General features: G+C 41.4%; 1 protein-coding gene across 1 annotated transcript in view; it reads left to right on the top strand.

Moving 5' to 3' along the window:
- kcnk17 (potassium two pore domain channel subfamily K member 17) overlaps positions 1 to 12433 on the top strand; it is a 40118-nt gene extending 27685 nt beyond the window's left edge. The window contains exon 5 of the mRNA XM_021585498.2: positions 12222 to 12433. Within this exon, the coding sequence (XP_021441173.2) occupies positions 12222 to 12433 (212 nt within the window). The remainder of the gene's footprint in view (positions 1 to 12221) is intronic.
- The last annotated feature ends 862 nt before the right edge of the window (positions 12434 to 13295 follow it).

Below are 13295 nucleotides of genomic sequence, written 5' to 3'. Positions count from 1 at the left end.
GCTGCTTTGCTACCTCAGGGCCTGGACAGCTTGCTATCATTGACGGAAAAAATGAATTTCCAGGTTTATCAAGACATTTTGCAGGAGAATGTGAGGCTGTCTGCCAATTGAAGCTGAACAGGAAATCCCCCAGAAGTTGGGTGATGCAACAGGACAATGACCCAAGAAGTAAATCAACAACAGAATGGCTTCAACAGAAGACAATACGCCTTCTGGAGTGGCACAGTCAGAGTCCTGACCTCAACCCGATTGAGATGCTGTTGCATGACCTCGAGCAGTTCACACCATACATCCCAAGAATATTGCTGAACTGAAACAGTTTTGTAAAGGGGAATGGTCCAAAATTCCTCCTGACTGTTGTGCAGGTCTGATCCGCAACTACAGAAAACAATTTGTTAAGGTTATTGCTGTCAAAGGAGTGTCAACCAGTTATTAAATCCAAGGGTTCACATACTTTTCCCACCATGCACTGTGAATGTTTACACAGTGTTCAATAAAGACATGAAAATGTATAAATGTTTGTGTGTTATTAGTTTAAGCAGAAAGTATTTGTTTATTGTTATGACTTAGATGAAGATCCGATCAAATTGTATGACCAATTTATGCAGAAATCCAGGTAGTGTACATACATACTGTATACACTCACCGGACAGTTTATTTGGTTCACGAAAATGGATTGCTCCTACAGACAGTGAGTCATGTGACTGTGGCTTGCTATATAAAGCAGGCAGACAGGCATCGAGGCATTCAGTTACTGTTCAATTTAACATTAAATGGGCAAAACGAGTGACAAACCCAATTGAGATGGTTTGGGATGAGTTGGACTGCAGAGTGAAAGAAAAGCAGCCAAGTGCTCAGCATATATGTAGGAACTCCTTCAAGACTGTTGGAAAAGCATTCCAGGTGAAGCTGGTTGAGAAAATGCCAAGAGTGTCCAAAGCTGTCATCAAGGCAAAGGTTGGCTACTTTGAATAATCTCAAATACAAAATAGATATTGATTCATTTAACTCTTTTTTTGGTTACTACATGATTCCATATGTGTTATTTCATAGTTTTGATGAAATAAATGAAAACCTTGAATGAGTAGGTGTGTCCAACCTTTTGACTGTGGATGACTCAACATTATACACGTCAGCTACTACAACGAGTAAAATCACTGCAACACTTAACAATGACCTGTAGTCAGTTTCAGAATGAGTGGCAAGAAATAAGTCAGTCCTAAATATTTAAAAAACTAAAAGCATTTCATTTGGGACAAATCATTCACTAAACCCTAAACCCCAACTAAATCGTGTAATTAATAAGGTGGAAATTGAACAAGTTTAGGAGACTAAACTACTTGGAGTAACCCTGGATTGTAAATTGTTATACTCAAACATATTGATGCAACAGTAGCTAAGATGGGGAGAGGTTTGTCCATGATAAAGCGCTGCTCTTCATTCTTAACAGCAATGTCATCAAGGCAGGTCCTACAGGCCCTAGTTTTGTCGCATCTGGACTGATGCCAAGTCGTGTGGTCAGGTGCCACAAAGAGGGACTTAGGAAAATTACAAGCATAGCTGTCCCTTAAATATACAGGTAGAGTTAACATTAATAATATACATGTCAATCACTCATGGCTTAAAGTAGAGGACAGATTGACTTCATCACTACTTGTTTTTGTATGAAGTATTAACATGTTGAACGCACCTAGCTGTATGTTTAAAATACTAGCACACACCCATCATACCCAACAAGACTTGCAGCAGGGGGTCTCTTCAATCTCCCAAATTCCAGAACAGACTATGGGATGCACAGAGTACTACACAGAGACATGGCTACATGGAACTCTATTGTACATAAAGTAACTCACTCAAGCAGTAAAATCTGATTTTTAAAAAACTGATAAAAATACACCTTATGGAACAGTTAGAACTGTGAAGTGTCACACACACAGGTGCAAACACACCCATGCAAACTATACACACACGTACACCTGATTGTGTGTTGTAGTAGAGTATTGGCCAGAGGGCACACACTTACTGTATTGTGAAATCTGTTGTAAAATGTATTTATTTATTTAAATTGTATTATAATATGTGACCAACCGGCTCAAATCAGTTAATTTTTGAAATTGTGTTTTTTATATTAGATGCTATATCATACATTACAGGTGAGGAACAATGGGAAAGTAATTATGCTTTGAAAATTGATAAACTTGTAATATCACTTTTGAGAAAAAGACCTTTGAATGTTTTGGTACCTACTGGACAGCTCTTCTTTGTCTACACCCATTCAGCATTGTTTAACACCCTCTTAAGCTTTAGCACCACCCATCTCCTTAAGGGTTGATCTGAGTGTTCTGAACTAACAACAGCAGTCAGGCACCCAAGCTAACTTGCTAGCTTCAGTGGGGAGAACAAGTATTTGGTACACTGATGATTTTGCAGATTTTCCTACTTACAAAGCATGTAGAGGTCTGTAATTTATCATAGGTACACTTCAACTGTGAGAGACGGAATCTAAAACAAAAATCCAGAATATCAAATTGTATGATTTTTAAGTAAATAATTTGCATTTTATTGCATGACATAAGTATTTGAATACCTACCAACCAGTAAGAATTCCGGCTCTCACAGACCTGTTAGTTTAGTTAGCCCTCCTGTTCTCCACTCATTACCTGTATTAACTGCACCTGTTTGAACTCATTACCTGTATAAAAGACACCTGTCCACACACTCAATCAAACAGACTCCAACCTCTCCACAATGGCCAAGACCAGCGAGCTGTGTAAGGACATCAGGGATAAAATTGTAGACCTGCACAAGGCTGGGATGGGCTACAGGACAATAGGCAAGCAGCTTGGTGAGAAGGCAACAACTGTTGGCGCAATTATTAGAAAATGGAAGAAGTTCAAGTTGACGGTCAATCATCCTCGGTCTGGGGCTCCATGCAAGATCTTACCTTGTGGGGCATCAATGATCATGAGGAAGGTGAGGGGATCAGCCCAGAACTACACGGCAAGACCTGGTCAATGACCTGAAGAGAGCTGGGACCACAGTTTCAAAGAAAACCATTAGTAACATACTACGCCGTCATGGATTAAAATCCTGCAGTGCACGCAAGGTTCCCCTGCTCAAGCCAGCGTATGTCCAGGCCCGTCTGAATGGTAAAGGGTGCCAATGACCATCTGGATGATCCAGAGGAGGAATGGGAGAAGGTCATGTGGTCTGATGAGACAAAAATAGAGCTTTTTGGTCTAAACTCCATTCACAGTGTTTGGAGGAAGAAGAAGGATGAGTACAACCCCAAGAACACCATCCCAACCGTGAAACATGGAGGTGGAAACATCATTCTTTGGGGATGCTTTTCTGCAAAGGGGACAGGACGACTGCACCGTATTGAGGGGAGGGTGGATGGGGCCATGTATCGCGAGATCTTGGCCAACAACCTTCTTCCTTCAGTAAGAGCATTGAAGATGGGTCGTGGCTGGGTCTTCCAGCATGACAATGACCCGAAACACACAGCCAGGGCAACTAAGGAGTGGCTCCGTAAGAAGCATCTCAAGGTCCTGGAGTGGCCTAGCCAGCCTCCAGACCTGAACCCAATAGAAAATCTTTGGAGGGAGCTGAAAGTCCGTATTGCCCAGCGACAGCCCCGAAAACTGAAGGATCTGGAGAAGGTCTTTATGGAGGAGTGGGCCAAAATCCCTGCTGCAGTGTGTGCAAACCTGGTCAAGAACTACAGGAAACGTATGATCTCTGTAGTTGCAAACAAAGGTTTCTGTACCAAATATTAAGTTCTGCTTTTATGATGTATCAAATACTTATGTCATGCAATAAAATGCAAATTAATTACCTAAAAATCATACAATGTGATTTTCTGGATTTTTGTTTTAGATTCCGTCTCTCACAGTTGAAGTGTACCTATGATAAAAAATTACAGACCTCTACATGCTTTGTAAGTAGGAAAACCTGCAAAATAGGCAGTGTATCAAATACTTGTTCTCCCCACTGTTCCTCCAGACACAAATGAGAGAACAGCTCACTGAATATTACCCGCCCTAGCAGAGCTGGTTAGGCTGTTATGTTATCCAGAGCGTTGGTGACTGCAACTATGATGTCAAATTGTCCATTCGTAAATTCAGAACGTTCAGAGAGCACACTGTGTCCAGTGTGGCTGATGAGTAGGGTTGATCCAAACGTTCTGACCTCACAACGGCAGTCAAGCACGCAAGTTAACTGACCATACTCACACTATTTTTATCAGGAAGGGCTCATTGAGATTTAAAATCTCTTTTTCAAGAGGGTCCTGGCCAAGATAGGCAGCACCAAGTCATTACAACAATTACATACAAACAACATGAAAAACTACAAGTAATCTAGTAAAAACCATAGAATTCAAAAGAGTATAACAAAATTTAAAACATTGACAGGTCAGGGAATCAGTCTCAAGCTCATTCATCAGTGATTTAAAAATACCAATCGTGACAAGTTCTTCCAGTTTAAAAGTATTTTGTAAGGCATTCCAAGACGATGGCGCAGAGTAAATACAGTAAAAGCCCTTTTACCAAATTCAGTTCAGACATTTGGAACAGTTAGCAGGATAAAGTCCAGCGAACGAAGAGAGTACCCACCACATTTCTGAACAATACAAATGCCCAAATAAAATGGTAGTAAACCCAAAATGGCTTTGTAAATAAAAGTATACCAGTGCCTGAGCCTAAGAGTGACCAGAGAAGGCTAGCTAACCCTGGTATACAAAGTGCAGTGGTGCGTAAGGGTTTTGCAGTTTTAAAATGAATCTCAATGTGCCATGGTAAAGGGTGTCAATTGATCTCAAACACTGAACGGAAGCATTCATATATAAAATATCCCCATAGTCTAGTAAAGGCATAAATGTAGCTGATACTAGCCTCGTTCTGGCTTCAAAAGAAAAACAGGCCTTATTCCTCAAATAAAATCCAAATTTCAGCTTCAATTTTTTTGTAAGTTATTGAATATGCGATTTAAAAGAGAGGCCGTCATCAATTAAAATTCCAAGATATTTACAGTGCCTTGCGAAAGTATTCGGCCCCCTTGAACTTTGCGACCTTTTGCCACATTTCAGGCTTCAAACATAAAGATATAAAACTGTATTTTTTTGTGAAGAATCAACAACAAGTGGGACACAATCATGAAGTGTAACGACATTTATTGGATATTTCAAACTTTTTTAACAAATCAAAAACTGAAAAATTGGGCGTGCAAAATTATTCAGCCCCCTTAAGTTAATACTTTGTAGCGCCACCTTTTGCTGCGATTATAGCTGTAAGTCGCTTGGGGTATGTCTATCAGTTTTGCACATCGAGAGACTGAAGTTTTTCCCATTCCTCCTTGCAAAACAGCTCGAGCTCAGTGAGGTTGGATGGAGAGCATTTGTGAACAGCAGTTTTCAGTTCTTTCCACAGATTCTCGATTGGATTCAGGTCTGGACTTTGACTTGGCCATTCTAACACCTGGATATGTTTATTTTTGAACCATTCCATTGTAGATTTTGCTTTATGTTTTGGATCATTGTCTTGTTGGAAGACAAATCTCCGTCCCAGTCTCAGGTCTTTTGCAGACTCCATCAGGTTTTCTTCCAGAATGGTCCTGTATTTGGCTCCATCCATCTTCCCATCAATTTTAACCATCTTCCCTGTCCCTGCTGAAGAAAAGCAGGCCCAAACCATGATGCTGCCACCACCATGTTTGACAGTGGGGATGGTGTGTTCAAGGTAATGAGCTGTGTTGCTTTTACGCCAAACATAACGTTTTGCATTGTTGCCAAAAAGTTCAATTTTGGTTTCATCTGACCAGAGCACCTTCTTCCACATGTTTGGTGTGTCTCCCAGGTGGCTTGTGGCAAACTTTAAACTACACTTTTTATGGATATCTTTAAGAAATGGCTTTCTTCTTGCCACTCTTCCATAAAGGTCAGATTTGTGCAATATACGACTGATTGTTGTCCTATGGACAGAGTCTCCCACCTCAGCTGTAGATCTCTGCAGTTCATCCAGAGTGATCATGGGCCTCTTGGCTGCATCTCTGATCAGTCTTCTCCTTGTATGAGCTGAAAGTTTAGAGGGACGGCCAGGTCTTGGTAGATTTGCAGTGGTCTGATACTCCTTCCATTTCAATATTATCGCTTGCACAGTGCTCCTTGGGATGTTTAAAGCTTGGGAAATATTTTTGTATCCAAATCCGGCTTTGAACTTCTTCACAACAGTATCTCAGACCTGCCTGGTGTGTTCCTTGTTCTTCATGATGCTCTCTGCGCTTTTAACGGACCTCTGAGACTATCACAGTGCAGGTGCATTTATACGGAGACTTGATTACACACAGGTGGATTGTATTTATCATCATTAGTCATTTAGGTCAACATTGGATCATTCAGAGATCCTCACTGAACTTCTGGAGAGAGTTTGCTGCACTGAAAGTAAAGGGGCTGAATAATTTTGCACGCCCAATTTTTCAGTTTTTGATTTGTTAAAAAAGTTTGAAATATCCAATAAATGTCGTTACACTTCATGATTGTGTCCCACTTGTTGTTGATTCTTCACAAAAAAATACAGTTTTATATTTTTATGTTTGAAGCCTGAAATGTGGCAAAAGGTCGCAAAGTTCAAGGGGGCCGAATACTTTCGCAAGGTACTGTATATGAGGTTACAACCTCAATCTCCTTGCCCTGACAGGTAGTAATAGGAGAAAGGTTCAGAGGTCTATTTCTTGCTTTAGAAAACACCATTAGTTTAGTTTTGTCAGTATTGAGGAGAAGCTTCAATTGACACAAGGTATGTTGAACAGTATAAAAAGCAGTTTGCAAGTTCTGTATGGCTTTTGTAAGAGATGATGCACAACAGTAAATAACAGTATCATCAGCATAAAAATTAAGTTGCGCATTTTGGACATTTTTGTCTAAATCATTTATATAAATAGTGAATAAGAGAGGACCAAGTACAGAGCCTTGGGGCACACCATTAAAGACAGACAATTTAACAGACATAAGCCCATCAAATTGATTGCACTGAGTTCTATCAGACAGATAGTTAGCAAACCATGCAACTGCATGCTCTGAAAGACCTACACTCGACAATCTCTGCCTGTATCAAAAGCCTTAAAGATCAATAAAAAGTGAGACACAGTGCTGTTTTTGTCAAGGGCTTCAGTGATATTATTTAAAACCTTCATGGCTGCTGTAATTGTGCTATGCTTCTTCCTGAAGCCTGATTGGTACATTGATAAAATAGAGTTAGTAAATAAAAACTATTTTAGCTGTTCACTCACAAGGGTTTCAAGTATTTTCACCAGGGGTGACAGCTTTGAGATTGGCCTATAATTATTTAAAAGAGTTGGATCTCCCCCTTTTAAAAGTAGTAGGACAAATGCTGATTTCCAGATTTTCAGAATTTCATTACATTCCAGGGTTAGATTGAACAGATACAGTGTGTAAGTGGTTCAGCTATGAAATCAGCTGCCAGATTTAAAAAGCAGGGATCCAAAAGATCAGGACCTGCAGTCTTTCTCTGATATAATGATTTCAGGGCTTTATGTACCACCTGCACTGAGAATGGCAAAAAGCTAAACGTTTGACCAGCTCTCACTGGTTCATCCACACAGGGTTGTACAGAGACAGAGGACACTGAATCAAACAGCCTACCAGATGATACAGATTGCTCATTGAAACAATTCAGCATTTCAGTTTTGTCATATACAGCAACAGAGTCCTTCAAAACACATGATGGTAATTCATTAACATTACTGTTACCAGACATATACTTAATAGCCTTCCAAAACTTTCTATTCAGACTTGGCCTTCCTGAGAAGAAAATAACACTTGATTCGTAACTGCCTAAAAATAAGCCAATCAGCATCAGAACATGATGAACATTCAAAGCAAGAAACTCCAAATGTTTACAAATAGTTTCAGACTTTGCCACACTTACAGGGAATTGAGTTTTTACATATATAGCCACACCCCCACCTTTCTTAACTCGATCAGTGCGCTAAACATTGTAACCACTTGTACAAATATCCTTACAAAAACAGGCTTGCTGAGCCATGTTTCCGAAAACACAATTACATCAGCATCAGTTGATTTAGTCCAAATCCTAACCGCATCAATTTTTGAAAACAGGTTGCGTACATTTAAATGAAAAATACCAAAACCAGATCTTGATTTAAAATCAGAGGGGGTTTGAAGACATTGCATATTAGGGCCAGGGTTAGGTTGAACGTTACCTGATATCAACAAAAAAATAATAACTAAGCACCTCTGTTTAATAACCTTGCACGGCTTCTCTTTTTTAAGAGACCTAATGCAAGCAAATTCTACAAGTGAGTTTCCAGACAATACAAAACAGTCATTTAAAACCATTAGACTTTGGTAGTGACGCAAATTCGTACTGTTCACATCATGCCACAAATACATCTGCACTTGGACGAGTGGACCGAGTAAAAAAAAACGAGTTCCTGCAGACAAAATGTCTAATGGACGGGAGAGCACATTGTCAGATGTACTCACCCAGCGACAATGTTCGTTTTCTCCAGAGTTCAGTAAAGTCAGTGCACAACGCAATACCACGAAAATTGTCATTTTCTCTGACAAATGTAAAAAATAGAGGCCAACGAAGGTACGGGGAGAGAGGGACAGCGTGTATGTATGAGTCTGAATGTGAGTATTTGCGCGTGTGAGTAGATTGGGTCTTGAGGTCGATGGAGAGAACAGGTTGGGGATTGTTGAGCTGCCACTGACAGCTAGGCGAAGAGCAAAAAGGAGCCGCTTGGACGAGACACTCCGCGGATGAAGAAGGAACTCAGCCAGAGATAGGGTTACTTTGGTAAACTTCAAGTAATGAAGTTCCGAGTTGAGAGAGACCCGTGATCTTTACACCAGCAAAAACAAAATAGTTTGCACTACACAACAAGGAAGTTACTCAACCATAAATAAATAGGTTATTAGTAGGTTAAAATGTACTAGTCACAGACAAACGACTTGACATGCTGCCATCTTGGATTTGGATCATACCAGCACTAGCAGAGCTGGTTAGGCTGTTTTTTTGTTTTTTTGAAGGGACTCTCTTCCATTCAGCGACAAGACCATTAGTGAGGTCGGTACTGATGTTGGGCGACTAGGCCTGGCTCGCAGTCGGCATTCCAATTCATCCCAAAAGTGTTCGATGGGGTTGATGTCAAGGCTCTGTGCAGGCCAGTCAAGTTTTTCCACATCGATCTCAACAAACCGTTCCTGTATGGATCTCGCTTTGTGCATTTGGGATTTGTCATGCTGAAACAGAAAAGGGCCTTCCTCAAACTGTTGCTACAAAGTTGGAAAATATTTCCCTTCACTGGAACTAAGGGGCCTAGCCTCAGCCAATGAAAAACAGACCTAGACCATTATTCCTCCTCCACCAAACTTTTACAGTTGACACTATGGATTGGGGCAGGTAGCATTCTCCTGGCATTCGCCAAACCCAGATTTGTCCCTCCAGAGAACGCATTTCCACTGCTCCAGAGTCCAATTGCGGTATGCTTTACACCACTCCAGCTGATGCTTGGCATTTCGCATGGTGATCTTAGGCTTGTGTGCGGCTGTTCAGCCATGGAAACCCATTTCTTGAAGCTCCAGACGAACAGTTCTTGTGCTGAAGTTGCTTCCAGAGGCTGTTTGGAACTCGTTAGTGTTGCAACTTAGGGCAGACGATTTTTACGCGATACGCACTTCAGCACTCGCTGGAGCTTGTGTGGCCTACCACTTTGCGGCTGAGACGTTGTTGCTCCTAGATGTTTCCACTTCAGAATAACAGCATTTACAGTTGACCGGGGCAGCTCTACCAGGGCAGAAATGAGACAAACTGACTCGTTGGAAAGGTGGCATCCTATGATGGTGCCATGTTGAAAGTCACTGAGCTCTTCAGTAAGGCCATTCTACAGCCAATGATTATCCATGGATATTGCATGGCTGTGTGCTCAATTTTATAAACCTGTCAGCAACGGGTGTGGCTGTAATAGCCAAATCCACAAATGTAAACAGGTGTCCACATACGTTTTTATATATAGTTTATATTACTGTCTTAATTTTTTGCAGGACCCCAGGAAGAGTGATGGGGGTCCATAATACATAGAATACAAATACCTGTGTAATGATCATGCTGTTAAATCATTTTCTTGATATGCCAGGTGGATGGATTAACTTGGCAAAGAAGGAATGTGCGTATGAAATGTTTCCATGTGAGATGTTCTTCACTTGTTTGATATTTTTTTGACATGCGTGTGTGGGCTTACTTGTGTGTTTTATGAGCTAGCGCTAGCACACACATGTTTACTTAAATGCTTGTTTCAAAGAATCCTAAAGAAATTGACAGACAAACGTGGTATTTATTATTTAACTAGCATTTTATTATGTAATTCCTAAATACATTTTGGCAAAAAAAATGTTTACTTTACCTTGCTTAATCACATGACAGAAACTCTGATAATGACTTCAGTAGAGTTGTTATCAAATACCACACAAATGAGGTTACGATGCCATCTTATCACGGTGGTCAGGCCGTGATAACTACTTCCGACGCCGACAGAGCTGGCCGTCATCATGAAGTGCTTTGAGAGACTAGTCAAGGACCATATCACCTCCACCCTACCTGACACCCTAGACCCACTCCAATTTGTTTACCGCCCAAATAGGTCCACAGATGATGCAATCTCAACCACACTGCACACTGCCCTAACCCATCTGGACAAGAGGAATACCTTTGTGAGAATGCTGTTCATCGACTACAGCTCAGCATTTAACACCATAGTACCCTCCAAACTCGTCATCAAGCTCGAGACCCTGGGTCTCGACCCCGCCCTGTGCAACTGGGTACTGGACTTCCTGACAGGCCACCCCCAGGTGGTGAGGGTAGGTAACAACATCGACGAGATGGCCTACAGGGAGGAGGTGAGGGCCCTCGGAGTGTGGTGTCAGGAAAATAACTTTACACTCAACGTCAACAAAACAAAGGAGATGATTGTGGACTTCAGGAAACAGCAGAGGGAACACCCCCCTATCCACATCGATGGAACAGTAGTGGAGAGGGTAGTACGTTTTAAGTTCCTCGGCGTACACATCACAGACAAACTGAATTGGTCCACCCACACAGACAGCATCGTGAAGAAGGCGCAGCAGCGCCTCTTCAACCTCAGGAGGCTGAAGAAATTTGGCTTGTCACCAAAAGCACTCACAAACTTCTACAGATGCACAATCGAGAGCATCCTGTCGGGCTGCTCCGCCCACAACCGTAAGGCTCTCCAGAGGGTAGTGAGGTCTGCACAACGCATCACCGGGGGCAAACTACCTGCCCTCCAGGACACCTACACCACCCGATGTCACAGGAAGGCCATAAATATCATCAAGGACAACAACCACCCGAGCCACTGCCTGTTCACCCCGCTATCATCCAGAAGGCGAGGTCAGTACAGGTGCATCAAAGCTGTGACCGAGAGACTGAAAAACAGCTTCTATCTCAAGGGCATCAGACTGTTAAACAGCCACCACTAACATTGAGTGGCTGCTGCCAACACACTGACTCAACTCCAGCCACTTTAATAATGGGAATTGATGGGAATTGATGTAAAATATATCACTAGCCACTTTAAACAATGCTACTTAATATAATGTTTACATACCCTACATTATTTATCTCATATGTATACGTATATACTGTACTCTATATCATCTACTGCATCTTTATGCAATACATGTATCACTAGCCACTTTAAACTATGCCACTTTGTTTACATACTCATCTCATATGTATATACTGTACTCGATACCATCTACTGCATCTTGCCTATGCCGCTCTGTACCATCACTCATTCATATATCTTTATGTACATATTCTTTATCCCTTTACACTTGTAAAGGTAGTAGTTTTGGAATTGTTAGCTAGATTACTCGTTGGTTATTACTGCATTGTCGGAACTAGAAGCACAAGCATTTCGCTACACTCGCATTAACATCTGCTAACCATGTGTATGTGACAAATACAATTTTATTTGATTTGATTTCTGATTTGATTTGATTTGATATTTGTGCTGCTTCTCCCCTTATGCCCTGGTGAAGGCTATAGGCTGAAACACTTTGGTTTTAATAATAAACACAAAGTGTCTGTCAAGTCAATCTATATTGTCTTCCAAGAGTTGCTGAATATTTTGTTCACATTTTCTGCTCGGTTCTATAGACAGTAATCCCGACCAGTACTATCCAGAGTGGTACAGCATCCTCATGGCTTCCTGGATCTTCTTCGGGCTGGCCTGGTTGGCCCTAGTCATCAACCACACCAGCGACATCCTGGAGCGGCTCAACACCCACCTTAAACACTGGTGGAGCCCTGAGGAACCTAGCAACGCAGGACCGGTGGATGAGGTCAATGAAACCCCGGTGGACGGTTAAAAGCAATAAAGAGAAAGTAAAAACTGTTGGTGATCTCATCCAAAGAAAGAGGTGCTTGCATCTAGACGCTAGTCTTAGGGTCAGTTTTGCATTTTCCTCATTAATGGTAAGGATTGGGGTTAGGATTAAGGGAAGGGAAGAAGATTCTAGATCTGCATCTAGGGGAAACTAGCAGTAAGTCAGACCTGGGATTGAACATGAAGCAAGCACGGGATCATGATGAGCAGCAATGGGTTGGCAGTTCTTCTGGTAGTGCTAAATGTTAATGCAAACATACTGGGACCATGTCTATGTTCCCTCAGCCCCATGTTCCATCAGCCCAATGTTCCGCTCAGTCCTATGTCCCCTCAGCTCTATGTTACCTCAGTTCTATGTTCCCTCAGTTGTATCTTCTAAACGAGATCAGCAACCCAAATGAGAGGAAGAAACATTTTTGAAATTCTCTCAATATTGAGTATTTTTGGGTCTGCACAGAATGTAATCTTGCTTAACCCATAACTAAAGTATTGCATACTTTGTCAGATGCTCGATTAAGTTCTGGGTCCATATGTGTTAAGAGAATAGATAGAAAAAGGATCGGAACCAGAATGAAGAGCTCCACCCACTCTCTTTGAAAGTAACGGGCAAGTCTATAGGCCAAAATTCCCTCCCCTTACGAAATTCAAAAGATGCTATCATCTGCAAAATAGTGATTGGTCCAAAGCTCCGGAACTAATGCTACTCATTATCTCACGCATCCCATTGTATCATGACAGATCTACTGTATCATTTATGTTTACATAGTCTGTCCACAAGAGATTACACAGAATGTACCCCTGTTTAAGAGGGGGGGTGAAATGGAAGAGAAGGCCAATATAGATAA

Source organism: Oncorhynchus mykiss, chromosome 26, assembly GCF_057628025.1.
Source record: "Oncorhynchus mykiss isolate SJ-2025 chromosome 26, ASM5762802v1, whole genome shotgun sequence".
In the NCBI taxonomy this organism is placed as follows: domain Eukaryota; kingdom Metazoa; phylum Chordata; class Actinopteri; order Salmoniformes; family Salmonidae; genus Oncorhynchus; species Oncorhynchus mykiss.
Note: the sequence above shows the minus strand (reverse complement) of the source record. Positions and strands in the feature narration are given on the sequence as shown.